Raw genomic sequence first — 14,817 nt, forward strand, 5'->3', positions numbered from 1 at the left:
AGATTTCAGTAACTACATCTGAATTGGGTCTTGAAATAGGAGGCATTTTCCAGGTGCAACATGCAAGATGAGGGAATTTCACTTTGGGCAGCATATGCAGAGGCGTGGATATTTATGGGAAATTTGTCCATCTGGATAATAGTATGAATTTCGGCATATGGCAGGGAAGTGGACTCAGGGACGAGAGGGAAACAAAATCATGAAAGCAGCTGAGAGTCTGACTGTGAAGAACCCAGAATGCTACGCTCAGAAGTTTGGATTTTATTTTTTAGATACTCTTAAGGTACAAACATTTATAAGATGAAAATTACACAATTACCTTTTTTTTAAAAATTTTTTTTTTTTCAACGTTTATTTATTTTTGGGACAGAGAGAGACAGAGCATGAACGGGGGAGGGGCAGAGAGAGAGGGAGACACAGAATTGGAAACAGGCTCCAGGCTCTGAGCCATCAGCCCAGAGCCTGACGCGGGGCTCGAACTCCCGGACTGCGAGATCGTGACCTGGCTGAAGTCGGACGCTTAACCGACTGCGCCACCCAGGCGCCCCCACAATTACCTTTTTAAGGAAATACATTCTGGTGCCAAAGTGGGTTAAAGGGAACCAAGGAAAGGTGTTTCTTTCCACACTAGAGTTGGAGTGACAAGGAGGGAGCAGCTTACTCCTGGGGAATAGCACAGTGGCAGCTTCAATTTAATGTAAGGACCTAAGAGGGCAGTGAGATTCAGGGAGGCGACTGGTACTGCCTTGTTAGCCGCCAGATCCTGTGGGGCTCCTCCTTCCAGGGTCAGTACCACCCAATGCTTGAAGGGCGCTAAGCTTCGCATTTGAAGCTGGGGCAGAGGAACGTGTCACCTCCCTTGCTCTATGATACCGATGCCACCACTACTTCTTTCCTCACCTCTTGGAAAAATATTTCATATTAAAGGAACTCTTGGAGATATTTATCAATATTAAAAGCACAAGAAAGGATTACAACAATCTGCCAAGGCACAGAATAGATGCTGGCTCCACATCCTACCATGAGAAGAAACCAACACTATTCAAACTACTGTCAGTTTTTTACAAAGAAAACTCTTTAATTCTTTGTTTCTATTGTTTTAAATTACAGTGTACTAAATTTTAGTTTTACATAATTTTCATTTTCTTATATTTTTATAACCAATAGTAAGTTTTTAGAGTTTTTAGGATTTTGACAATTTTTAAAGGTAATGGCCCCACTGTAATTTTTCCCTTTTTAAAATTTTTCTTTTTTTTTTTTTAACATTTATTCATCTTCAAGAGACAGAGACAGAGTGCGAGTAGGGAAGGGGCAGAGAGAGAGGGAAACACAGAATCCGAAGCAGGCTCCAGGCTCTGAGCTGTCAGCGCAGAGCCTGACGTGGGGATCGAGCCCACCAACCATGAGATCATGACCTGAGCTGAAGTTGGACGCTTAACCAACTGAGCCACCCAGGTGCCCCTTTTCCCTTTGATTATTAAAACTTCTTTGCAAGATTTCAGCTTTCCCAGTCATTTTTATACTCCTGCACTACTGTCCAAGGCAAGGAATACCTACATTGAAAACCCACCTGATATAGTCCTCATGGCTGGAGCTCTCACTGCAGATATAAGCAACCTCTACCTCTGGGCTGGAAAGAGCATTTTCCAAAGAAATCTGCTGGACTTCATCAATGTTCCCGAGCTCTCGTCTAGTTAAGAATAACAGAAATGCAACTCAAAAGTACACAGAATATCAAATAAATAAATGAGCACATGTATACATACATATATATATATGTTGTATTTATATTTATATTTATATTTATATTTATCCTTCTCTTCTCCTCCCAACAATGTCCTGATAATTAGCTTTTGGATATAAAGAAATTAATTTCCTCTGTCCCATTTCCAGGACAGTTTCCAACATGGAGTGAGAAAAACAGCCTCGGGGTTTAAGTCAAGAGATCTGGCACTGAGTGCCAACACTACTGCTAACAGCCTATATGACATGGCGGTCTTTGAATTATTCCATCTCTAAAATAAAAACAACTGATCTCCTTTTATCTCATGAGAAGTGGTCTCTATGATCACAGCCAGCTCCAAGCATTTGGCCAAACACTGACTATACCAGACTTCATTCACAGTCTAAAAGAGGAAGGAAGGCACACATGCATAAATGTAGCAACATCACAACATTAATACGAGAAATGTTGTGTTGGGGGTATAGGTGGGTAATTCAAGGAAGGCAGGGAACATCCACTTTAAGGTTTCAGAGTAGGCTTCCAGGGGAGATGCTACAACACAGCGGGTAGGTCATGAAGAATGGGGAACAGTGTGAGAATGGCAGGGCTGTAAAGCAGGCCATCTTCCCTCCTGACTTGGGTAGCTTAGGAGTTTCGACTGTATCAGTCACAGCAGCCAGCTAGCAGGGGACTGGGGCTTATGGGACAAAGAGAGGCCCTGCTTCAGCCTTGAGCCCAAGTGTTGTGTTCAACCTGGCTTCAGGCAGGGGTGCAATGGGAGTTACAGTGCTAATAATAATTTTGATCTCTCATTTGTGTGCAACTCCCTTAGAATCTTACTGAGAGGAGAAGACTGCCCAAGGGCAGACTCCTAGCACTTCTGGGTCTCTCTACTGTCCCCAAACCCACTTTATATCCTTAAGGGAAAAGCCAGGTTTGAGACAGGTAAACTGGAGGAAAGTAGGTCCCATGAATTAAGATATGGAAAAAACATCTGCAGGGACCATCACAGGAGTTAAAACATGCTTTGGGCCACTATTTATTTGATTTCTCTAAAGCGCTAGAAAGCAGAGAGGTGTCTAAGTTGCATGCCACCCCCTCTCCTTAGCCAAGAAAGTGCCTACATCTTGTCCACTCATAAATTAACACTCCTAAATGATGTTATATGGTGTTAGTTCAGTGAATGGTGTGTATGAGGAAGTGGTAAGTGGTGAAGGAAGGTGCTGAGCAACTTCCCTATGGGTCAGGGAAGAAGAAACATGGTGGGAAGTCTGGTTTTGATTGAGTTATAGGAGATAAATGAAACCTTAAAGAAAAGTAAGGCTCAAAATTATCAAAAGGAAAAGAACACATGTTGCTTAGATGAAGGGTTTTGGAATCAAATAGACATGCATGCAAATCCAGGTCTTAGACTTTCCAGCTGTGTGTCCATAGTCAAATTATTTAACCCCTCTGTGGCTCAGTTTCTGTATCTGTAAAGTAGGGTTGATAATGGTATTTATGTCAAATAGCTGAAAAGGCTTATAAAACCCAGGGCCACTACATAGATGGCCATCATAACTGACATAATGATTAACTGGTACACACCTAATGCCTTCTTTTAGCCAATCCACATGTGTTCACTGTGACCCTTCTGTAACTATTAGGCACTGCTCTCATCTTCTCTGCCTTTGTCTTCACAGTCCCATCAAGGCTGACTCGCCTTACACCCCAGCTGCAGGCCCAGCACTCCAGACCCCAAAGCCATCCAAACTTGAGATCCTGTGGGGCTGACCCTGAGCACAGTTCTCTGGAATGACCCCAGAGCTGGCTTTCTCTCTCCTGGGTCTGGAGAGTCTCTATGTCCCAAGCCCTAATCCATTCTCACTGGTCTTCCCATGAATTACAAGGCACAAGACAAATGCCAGCCACCTGGACACGAAGCCAATCAGGTTCAGGAACGCCGAGGAAGCATGTGGATTCCGCAAGTCCCTGATCCGCACTGAGCCAGCTCTGCCAACGCCAACCACCACCACTCCAAACTTTCTCTCAGGCTGAAAAACACGGAACCACGGTAGGATATAAAAACAGTCCATGCATCTAGCAGAGAACAGCAAAACAAAGACCTGTGACCAGGACCAGTCAGAGTCCAGACAAGGAAGGAAAGGAGACAACCCAGAACCAAAAGTTGCAGCATACAAGGGGCAAATAGGACACTCCCTGAAATGAGAGCTCGGAGAGAAGTCAGCTCCACCCAAGATATATTTCTACAGGAGCTCAAGTGTATCATCCATGGAGAAGGCTCCTCACATCTGGTTCTCCACTTTGCCACCTTTCCAAAGATAAGAGGTTTTCCTCGTTAAGCTGTACCTCTGTACTCCCTGAATCCTTCCTCCAGTGGACATACAAATCTGATACAGCTGGGACTCATTCCGAGGCCACAGGTGCTTAGTGAGATGCTGGCACACAGAACACAGGGAAAACCATGAGCAGTCACCTTGTTCAGATTCCACATTGGCTGTCTGCATTCCAACCAACTTCACTCCCACGGTACTGTGGTAGCTTACCTATTACTCAGGTATACTGCTGGGTGCTGTATGCAAATAGTATCAGAATGAAAAAATCAAGTCAGTTCTTTAAAGGTATAGAGCCACTTAATATAATCCAAACTGATAAAAAATTATCTACACATCCCTTACACTCAGTTCTTCTTGGATGTCTCTGAGCATAGAAATGGGAACATCACCTAGGACTCACCTGTCACCTGAGATATCTGGTATCACCATTTCCCACTAATTCTGCCCCTTCCTGTGTAAACTGCTCTAGTGTTGACCCAGGATTTCTTTGTCTCCACCTGATGCCACACTAAATCACCAAATGCTCTCACTCCTAATGTCACCCTTTCCATGTCTCATCGACAGGCCTGCCACAGCAGTTGCTTAAGATAAAAACTAAGTCCCTCCCCTGATTAAAGCCTCCATTTTCCTAACTGTTACTGACTGACTGTGTCCTCCTAAAATTCATATGTTGAAATCCTAACCCCCAATATAACAGTATTAGGAAGTAGGGCCTTTGGGAGGTAATTAGGATTAGATGAGTGCATAAGGTAGGAGCCCTCATGAATGGGATTAGTGCCCTTATGAGTCACAAAACACCTTGCTTCCTCGCCCTGCTCTCTGCCCAGGTGTCAGCAATCTGCAATCCAGAAGAGCACCCTTCCAGAACCCCACCACACAGCCTGATCTTGGACTTCTAGCCCCCGAACTGTAAGAAATAGATTTCTGTTGTTTATAAGCCATCTGGTCTGTGGTACTTTCTCTGCTTTATCATAGCAGCCTAAACTGAGACACCAGCTAAAGAGAGAAAAACACCAAAGCCCAAGTTCTTTAAAAAAGAAAAGAATCCTGAATCATTATGCTGTACATCTGATACTAATGTATTATTATGTGTCAATTATATCTCAACAAAAAAAATACTTTAACATAAAAAAAAAACCCTCTGCCCCTTGTTGTTCATGGAACAAAAACATGAAAAGTTTTTCATTCTCTACTCCAACCCCTCACCCAAGGTATATTTCCCTCACTCTCCATCTCAGTAATGCCACCACCATCTACTAGGTTGCTCAGGTCCTTAAACTTGGGAGTTATCCTGGCCTTTTTTCTCTGCCCCACATTCCATACCCAATTCACCCATAAATGGCCAAGATCCATCCATAAGCCTTCTATCTACTTCTGTCCATCTTCATTGCTACCCCCTAATCCAAGCTACCATCTCATCCTTTGGACTGTTCCCATAGCTTTTATAACTGCTTTACTTCTTGCCCTGTTCTATTCTTTTTTTAAATTTTTTTTTAATGTTTATTTATTTTTGAGGCAGAGAGAGACAGAGCATGAACGGGGGAGGGGCAGAGAGAGGGAGACACAGAATCTGAAACAGGCTCCAGGCTCTGAGCTGTCAGCACAGAGCCTGACTCGGGGCTCGAACTCACGGACCGCGAGATCGTGACCCGAGCTGAAGTCGGACGCTTAACCGACTGAGCCACCCAGGCGCCCCTGTTCTATTCTTCATATAGCAGCAAGAATCTTTAGACTAAATATAATCAGATGATGTTATCCCCTCCTTGTCCCCCAGCTTACAATTCTCCAGAGGCTATTATATGCAGAATAAAACCCAAACCATTTGCTGTGGTCTACAAAAGCCTTCAAGACCTGTCCCCTGCCTCTCTCAGCTCATCACCTAGCACCCTCCCTCTTGTCATACTGGCTTTCTTCCTGCTCTTTTTTTTTAAAAACTTTTTTTTTTTAACGTTTATTTATTTTTGAGACAGAGAGAGACAAAGCATGAACGGGGGAGGGTCAGAGAGAGGGAGACACAGAATCTGAAACAGGCTCCAGGCTCTGAGCTGTCAGCACAGAGCCTGACGCGGGGCTCGAACTCACGGACCGCGAGATCATGACCTGAGCCGAAGTCAGCCGCTTAACCGACTGAGCCACCCAGGCGCCCCACTTCCTGCTCTTTTAACATGTGATGGTCATCTGCACCTCAGGGCCTTTGCATATATGGTTTACTCCAAAAAGTGTGAGGCTCTGGGGATATATCTTAGACAAACCCTGCTCTTAAAGAAATTTCAAAGAAGGAAGAGAGCAAATAGATCAACACATGAATAAATGTCAAGAGATAGTGAGCATTACCAGGATAGATGAAGTAGGGTAAAAGGAATAGAAAGGAGAAGATGGGGTGGGGATGCAGGGAGGGGGTGTCTCAGTTTTGATAGGGTGGTAAGGGAAGGCCTCTCTGAGGAGGCAGCTTTGAACAAAGACCTGAATGAACTGAGGTGAGCCACACTGTTATCTGGGGGTATATGGGACAGAGGAAGGTATTCTTTCAAAGGCTTCAAGGGGGGCAGATGCCTGCAGGGCTTGGAAATAATGGATATAATCATAAAACATGAAACAATATAAGTCTTGTAATTAAATATGAAAGTCTTACAAAGACTTCTTTACCAAACAATTGAGGTGTTCCAAACCTGGATCCGGTCTACTTCTCCTGGTCACCTCTCCCACTGTGTATTTTTAGACTTCTGACTTCCCAAACAAGTGAAAGTATGTAAAACTTTGTATGTTTGGTATCTTTTTAAAAAATGCTTATTTACTGGGTACCTGGGAGGCTCAACTGGTTAAGTGTCTGACTTCAGCTCAGGTCATGATCTTGCAGTCCGTGAGTTTAAGCCCCTTGTCGGGCTCTGTGCTGACAGCTCAGAGCCTGAGCCTGCTTCAGATTCTGTGTCTCCCTCTCTCTCTCTGCCCCTTCCCTGCTTGTGCTCTTTCTTTCTCTCCCATAAATAAATATTAAAAAAATTTTTTTAATGCTTATTTGAGAGACAGAAATAGAGAGAGAATGCATGAGCGAGGGAGGGGCAGAGACAGAGAGGGAGAGAGAATCCCAGGTAGTTTCCATGCTGACAGTGTGGGGCCTAATGCAGGGCTCAATCTCACAAAAATCTCAAATCTCAAGTCTCTAGAGCCGAAATCAAGAGTTGGATGCTTAACCAACTGAGCCACCCAGGCACCACTGTTTGCTACCTTTAAGTCTTTGCAAATCCTTTGTCCCTTGAGCTCCTCCCTACTCCCCACCAGGACACCTTCAAAACTTTCAAGACCCAAGGATCTTACAAAGCCCTTTTTGATGCTATCAGTTAGATTTTTTGTATCTAATAAAATTCACCCATTTTAGTGTACATTTCCATGAGTTTTGACCAACATACATATTACTACCACAAGTAAAGATATAGAATAATTCTATCAGCCTCCTCCATAATTACCTACGTCCTTTGTAAAAGGCAAATCCAACTCCCACTCCAGGCAACCATTGATTGGCTTACTGTGTCAACAGTTTTGCCTTTTCCAGAAAGTCATATAAATGAAGTCATACAATATATAGTCTTTTGAGTCTGGCTTCAACTTAGAACAATGCATTTTTCATCTGTGTTGTTACATGTTGCAGTAATTTCTTTCTTTTTATTACTAAGTAGTAGTAGTCCATTGTATACATATCCTGGTTTGTTTATCCATTTAGCAAAGGAAGAACATTTCTGATGCTCCAAGCCCGAATGAATTCATAATTCATTCTTTTATGAATAAAACCACTATAGTCAATCATGGACTAGTTTTTGTATAAACACAGTTCTTATTTAACTTGGGTAAATACCTAGGTATAAGAGTGCTGGGTCATATGTTAAGTCATATGTTTGTGAATTATGTTAAGTCATACATATGTTATGTCTGCTGGGTCACATGTTAAGTATGGGTTTAATTTTATGAGAAATTGTGAAACTATTTACTGAAGTGAACCTTGGCAAAGCTATATGTACTGTTCTGCATTCTCACCACCAATGTCTGAGTTCTACATTCTTACCAACACCTGGTACTATCAGGTTTTTCTCCTCTTCTTCACTTTAGCCAGTATAATTGGTATGTTGTGGTATCTCTGATTTCTACATATATTTCCAGAATGACTAGTGATGTTGAGCATTGTTTTGTGTGCTTATTTGCCATCTGCCTATAGATGTCTGTATCTTCTTTGTTAAAGCATCTGTTAAAATCTTTTGCCACCTTCTGCTGGATTGTTATTCAGTTTTTAGAGTTCTTTATGTGTTTTTAATATATTCATTTTGTTCATTTATAAAATTTGTAATTTGCAAACAGCTTCCAGTCTGTAGCTTGTCTTTTCATTTTCTTAAGAATGGCTCTTGAGAGGCTAAAGTTAAAGTTCTTAATTTTGATGAAGTCCAACTTATCACAAAAATTTTAATATATCATTCCTCTGGCTAACCCAAGGGTACAAAGGTTTTCTCCTATGCTTTCTTTTAGCAGTTTCATAGTTAAGATTTAGTTTTAGTTATGTTATAGTTTATATTCTGATTTGAATTTTTATATATGGTGTTAAGGTAGATATAAGGGCTCTTGATAGGTAGAGATGCAGCCTCTAGAATGTGTATTCCACAGGCTCTATACCAACTGCCTACAATGAGGCAGAAGTATGCCAGGCTTGTATGTAAATATACCCAGACTTCACACCCAGCTCATGTGCCATCTCCTCTGGAGGCCAGCAAGGTTCTTTTTTTTTTTCCTCTTTGCATATGATATCCAATTGTTCCAACAAAAATTTATTGGGAAAAACTATTCTTTTTCCATTTAAATGCCTTTGCATTTTTGGGGGTGGATATTGTCTCAATTATTGTAGTTTTATAGTAAGTTTTAACCTTACTACAAAGTTAACTATAAACTTAATATAAACCTAACTATCAGTTACTGTCAACCTTCCAACTTTTTTTTCTTTTCAAAAATTCTAGTTTTCCTGGCTTTACATATAAATTTTAGGATGAGCTTGTCAATTTCTACCAAAAAGAAAAAAACTGCCAGGATTTTGAATGGGATTACATTGAATATAGTTGGGGGGGGGGGAACAAATATCCTGGAATAATGAATCTTCAAATCCATGAACATGGTATATATCCCCATTTATTTAGGTCTTCTTTGACTTCTTTCATTCTATCATTTTCAGTGTATGAATCTTGCCATGCTTTGTTAAATTTATACCTAAGTATTTATGATTTTTAGTGCTAGTAAATAGTATGTTTTTTTAGTTTCCACTTCTCATTGTTTATTGCAAAGATATAATTGATTTTTATATGCCGATTTGGATCTTGGAATCCTGCTGAACTCATTACTTCTAGCAGCTTTTTTTGTAGATTCTGTCAGATTTTCTAGATAGACCATAAAGCCAGACATAAATAGAGATGGTTTCATTTTTTCCTTCCCAATCTGCAGTGCTTTATTTACTTTTCTTGCCTTATTGCACTGGGTGGGTCTTCCACTATGATTTTGACTAGGATTAGTGACAGTAGACATTCTTGCCTACTTTCTAATCTAAGGGGAAAAACTGGGTCTTTTACAATGAAAACTTAAGTTAGCTGTAGATTTTTTTGTAGATACCCTTTATAATGATGTGAATATTTCCTTCTATTCATATTTTTGCTGTTTTTTTAAAACTATAAATGGTTTTTATGGTTTTTTAAACTAAAAACAGTTTAATCAAATTCCTTTTCTGATCTATTGAGATGATCATATAATTTTTTTTCTTCTTAAAGTCTATTGATCTGATGATGCCTTTCATTCCTAGGATAAACATCACTTGGCCACCATGTATTATCCTTTTTATTTATTGATGATTCTATTCACTAAAATCTTATTAAGAGTGTTTGCATTTATGCTCATGAGAGTTACTGGTCTGTAATTTTCTTGTAATGTAAAATGATTTCTAGGATAATTGATTTTATAAAAGTGTTATCTTTTATATTGCCTTTATAAAATATTTTATACCACTGTTGATTCCACTGAAGAGCTATCTTTTCTTTAAGGTACTAACTCCAATAGATGATACATGCTCTTATAATAGGTGTCCCTTACCCAATAAAATTAAGATCACTGCTAAGTTTCTTGGTTTATGGCTAGACAAGAAGCTAGTAGCACATTTAAACTCAGTAACATTCTTCATTAATAACTGTGAGATCATCCATTTAAAACTTTCAGAATAATTGATAGAAAGTATATTAAATTACACACTGAATGGTACACACGCTGAACTACTAACCATAGATATTTATACACAAAGCAGCTCTTTTAAGAAATAAGACTCGGGGAGCCTGGGTGGCTCAGTCAGTTAAGCGTCCGACTTCGGCTCAGGTCATGATCTCGTGGTCCGTGAGTTCGAGCCCCGCGTCGGGCTCTGTGCTGACCGCTCAGAGCCTGGAGCCTGTTTCAGATTCTGTGTCTCCCTCTCTCTCTGACCCTCCCCCGTTCATGCTCTGTCTCTCTCTGTCTCAAAAATAAATAAACGTTGAAAAAAAAAAAAAAAGAAAGAAGACTCATAGGGGCACCTGGGTCGTTCAGTTGGTTAAGCATCCAGCTCTTGGTTTCGGTTCATGTCATGATCTCCTGCTTCAGGAGTTCAAGCCTCCATTGGGCTCTGTACTGACACTGCAGAGCCTGCTTGGGATTCTCTCTCACTCTCTTTCTCTCTCTCTCTGCCCCTCCCCTCCTCGTGCTGTCTCTGTCTCTCTCAAAAATAAATAAGTAAACTTAAAACAAAAAATAAGATTCATAAATATGTCTGTCTTGGTATAATATATACAATTGAGATGAATAAAGTTTGGAAGATCAATGTTGTTACACTATGTTCTGTTAGCATCTTTAAAAGTCACACAATTAGCAATCCATTTGTGTTTATGGTATTCATATATATAAGCTTACATTTAAAAAAAAAACCTCTGTACATAATAAAAAGGTTATATATTTAATTATATATAACATGTGTGTTTACACACACACACACACACACACACTACACTACACTACACTATTATTTAAAACACTTTCCTAGGGGTGCCTGGGTGGCGCAGTCGGTTAAGCGTCCGACTTCAGCCAGGTCATGATCTCGCGGTCCGTGAGTTCGAGCCCGCGTCGGGCTCTGGGCTGATGGCTCAGAGCCTGGAGCCTGTTTCTGATTCTGTGTCTCCCTCCCTCTCTGCCCCTCCCCCGTTCATGCTCTGTCTCTCTCTGTCCCGAAAATAAATAAACGTTGAAAAAAAAAAAATTAAAAAATAAATAAATAAATAAAACACTTTCCTAAAGTCAAACCCTCCTCTTCAGCTGCAATAACTTCTCATGCTCAACTGCTGACATCTGGTAGCCCCTCTGGTATTAGGTACAGAACGCAGTGATAAAAGACCAAGCAAAAGCCATTAACCGAGGTCTTTTTTTTTTTTTTTAACATTTATTTATTATTGAGAGACAGAGAGACACAGAGCGTGAGCAAGGGAGGGGAAGAGAGGGGGAGACACAGAATCCAAAGTAGGCTCCAGGCTCTGAGCTGCCAGCACAGAGCCCGACGTGGGGCTCAAACTCACAAACTTCGAGAGCATGACCTGAGCCCATGTCGGTCAGTTAACCAACTGAGCCACCCAGGCAGCCCTCGAGGTCTTTAAATTGATGGTCATCTTCATCTGCACCTTCACAGCCCTCACCATTAAGCCCATCATCCATACAATGATCTACTTTTTCATGTTTGTTTCCCATCACTGTTAACTGTGACAATGTTACAGGGAGCCTGTTGCTGACCTCTTTCTTGCCTAACAGGAAATCATCCAACTTGCTGTACATAAACTAGTAACATGACTTCCGTTGCCATGATAAACTGAAAAAAGGAAGAAAAGAAATATACTGTGCTGAAGGGAACTGCAGCTTATGAAAACATGTACCTCCAATCTAGCCAGTGTCAACTGACATTTTCATTTAGCACTGACCCTCCCTGTGCATTCATTTGAACATCCTCCTTTGGATCCATTTTCTTTAACCACTAGATTTGGAGCTGGTGAGATTACTCCCCAGGAACATGTGCCAAATGTAGAGGCTGTGAAGCAGTAGGTTGAGCTGGGTTGGCATTTGATGTGGCCTGAGCTGAAACTACTGTTCGATATTGCACATAATACTAATGAGCATACGTATTTGTCATCATAACACTTGCAGGGGGGCTAAAAGCAGGATACACTGGGAATCTAGGTGGAATAGTTTGCCCGAGAAACTAGCTATCTCCATTTCTTTACATTACACGTGGGAACTGGTAACTCTGTATAGGGTCCATTTGTGCTTGTAGAAGCGTGCACTGTCTCAATCCTTCTGAAGTACTGGAAGCTCTAAACAAGGTTTCTTTCCTTCTTTCTTTTCTTTTCTTTTCTTTTCTTTCTTTCCTTTTTTTTAACACACTCCCTCAAAAAACACATACTGTATTATTCCATTTATACAAAAGTCTGGGCAGTGCAAAGTAATCTATACTGACAGAAGGCAGATTAGAGATCACTTGCCTAGTTGACAGATGGTGAGGAGGGATGAAGAGAGAAATTACAAAGGAAAATGAAGAAGCTTCTGCAGGTGATGCATAACCTCATTACCTAGATTGCTAGGATGTATTCACAGATGTATACATACATCAAAACTTATCAAACTGCATGGTGAATATGTGCAGTGTATTATATATCAAGTATACCTCAATAAAGGTGTTTTTTAAAAGGATTATCTAGGGGCGCCTGGGTGGCGCAGTCGGTTAAGCGTCCGACTTCAGCCAGGTCACGATCTCGCGGCCCGTGAGTTCGAGCCCCGCGTCGGGCTCTGGGCTGATGGCTCGGAGCCTGGAGCCTGTTTCCGATTCTGTGTCTCCCTCTCTCTCTGCCCCTCCCCCGTTCATGCTCTGTCTCTCTCTGTCCCAAAAATAAATAAACGTCGAAAAAAAAAATAAAAAAATAAAAGGATTATCTAATATCTTAAGACATGCTTCTCAAAGTTTCCCACCAAAGTTTTATTCTATACAATAAAAGGAATAAAAGCTTAGGGGTCTGGGAATATAACCCACAGCTACAAAAACTAAGCTTCTTTAAGTCTCAAGCTATATCTTAAAAATCTGTACGTATATTGGGGCTCAGTCAGTTAAGCATCTGACTCTTGATTTTGGCTCAGGTCATGTTTTCATGGTTCATGAGTTCAAGCACTGCATCAGGCTCTGAGCTGACAATGCAGAGCCTGCTTGGAATTCTCTCTCCCCCTCTCCCTCTGGTCCTCCCTCTCAAAATAAATAAACTTTAGGGGCGCCTGGGTGGCGCAGTCGGTTAAGCGTCCGACTTCAGCCAGGTCACGATCTCGCGGCCCGTGAGTTCGAGCCCCACGTCGGGCTCTGGGCTGATGGCTCAGAGCCTGGAGCCTGTTTCCGATTCTGTGTCTCCCTCTCTCTCTGCCCCTCCCCCGTTCATGCTCTGTCTCTCTCTGTTCCAAAAAAAATAAACGTTGAAAAAAAAAATTTCAAAATAAACTTTAAAAAATATTGTATACATGTTACTTCATAGTCCATAAATTATGTGTTTCATTAGTATAAACATAATGTTTAATATTAATTACAAGTTAAATTCTATAACATTTCCCTCCACAAATTTTCAGGTTACATAGATACCACAAGAAGATGTACTCTGTTTTCTTTGTGGCAATTGCTTACAACTAACAGAAGTATACAAATTTTTTTGCACAATTGAAAAGTCTGAATGCTTTTATTGTTTTTCTGTACTGTTTATCTTCTCTTACTCCTCTTTTTTTTCACTTATAATTATTGCAAAACTGGGGCAATAAAACGTTTGCCAGTATTAGATACCACTTTCCTCTTTTAAGGAAGTAACACTTAAGAATTCAAAATATTTGTCATTTAATCAATTTGAAAGGAAAAAATACATTAGACTTTTCATTTATCCAGGAAGGGGGCATTTTTGTTTCTGAACTGAATATTCTAGATATTCCAGAAAACCTTGTTTTTGTTTTTTGTTTTTTTTTGGTTTACTTTCCACTGGATTAGACAATGCCTTAGGATAATTACGAACTTCAGGTTTTATTATATAGTCCCATGGCTTTTGAGAAAGGTGGAGAAAATCTGCATTGCAATGCCCTGAACAAATCTTCCAGGCCTATAGACTCATCTATCTGCTATGGTCTCTTGAGTATTTATTGAACATGCAACACATGATTCTGATTACTTGAGTTTGCCTTTTCATGATGAACTATTTGTAATTTTATGATGCTTTATAGGTAGGTGGTTTTATTTTTATTTTGAGAGAGATGGAGAGAGAGAGAGCACCAGCAGAGGAGGGGCAGAGAGATAGTAAGAGAGAGAATCTGAAGCAAGCCAGCACAGATTTCACAAACCATGAGATCATGACCTGAGCCGAAATAAAGAGTAAGATGCTCAACTGAGCCACCTAGGCAACCCTAGATAAGTGGTTTCAAATAAATACATATGTCACTTACTCTAGAATAAATAAATAGTTGAAAATTACTTTTTGGAATGGTACAGAGTTGAACTCATCTAAGCAAGTTCGACCATGGTCAGGTTGACCATAGCTTGCCTACACTGTCTTAATCCATCTGAGGAAAAATAGGCAGCTCTAAACATAGGTTTCTAACTGGATGATGGAGAGGTTGATCTTGAGTTGTTTGAACTGGAATTGTTGCTGATGCCAACAC

The 14,817-nt window shown here is 40.7% G+C and overlaps 1 protein-coding gene and 1 pseudogene across 7 annotated transcripts in view; both read right to left on the reverse strand.

Annotated features, from left to right (window-relative positions):
* Positions 1 to 14,817, reverse strand: part of BLVRA (biliverdin reductase A) — a 54,375-nt gene that overhangs the window by 22,986 nt on the left and 16,572 nt on the right. For 5 of the 7 annotated variants that reach the window (XM_030307692.1, XM_030307699.1, XM_030307697.1 and 2 more), the window contains 2 exons: positions 3,635 to 3,756; positions 1,571 to 1,690 (listed from right to left, as the gene is read on the reverse strand). In XM_030307692.1, coding sequence (XP_030163552.1) covers positions 1,571 to 1,690; positions 3,635 to 3,756 — 242 coding nt within the window. Of the gene's footprint in view, positions 1 to 1,570; positions 1,691 to 3,634; positions 3,757 to 4,199; positions 4,264 to 14,817 lie in introns of those variants that run through there. The other 2 variants (XM_030307691.1, XM_030307696.1) reach the window with 2 other exon arrangements.
* Positions 11,661 to 12,707, reverse strand: LOC115527279 (annotated as a pseudogene).

The sequence above is a fragment of the Lynx canadensis genome, chromosome A2 (assembly GCF_007474595.2).
Source record: "Lynx canadensis isolate LIC74 chromosome A2, mLynCan4.pri.v2, whole genome shotgun sequence".
Classification (NCBI taxonomy): domain Eukaryota; kingdom Metazoa; phylum Chordata; class Mammalia; order Carnivora; family Felidae; genus Lynx; species Lynx canadensis.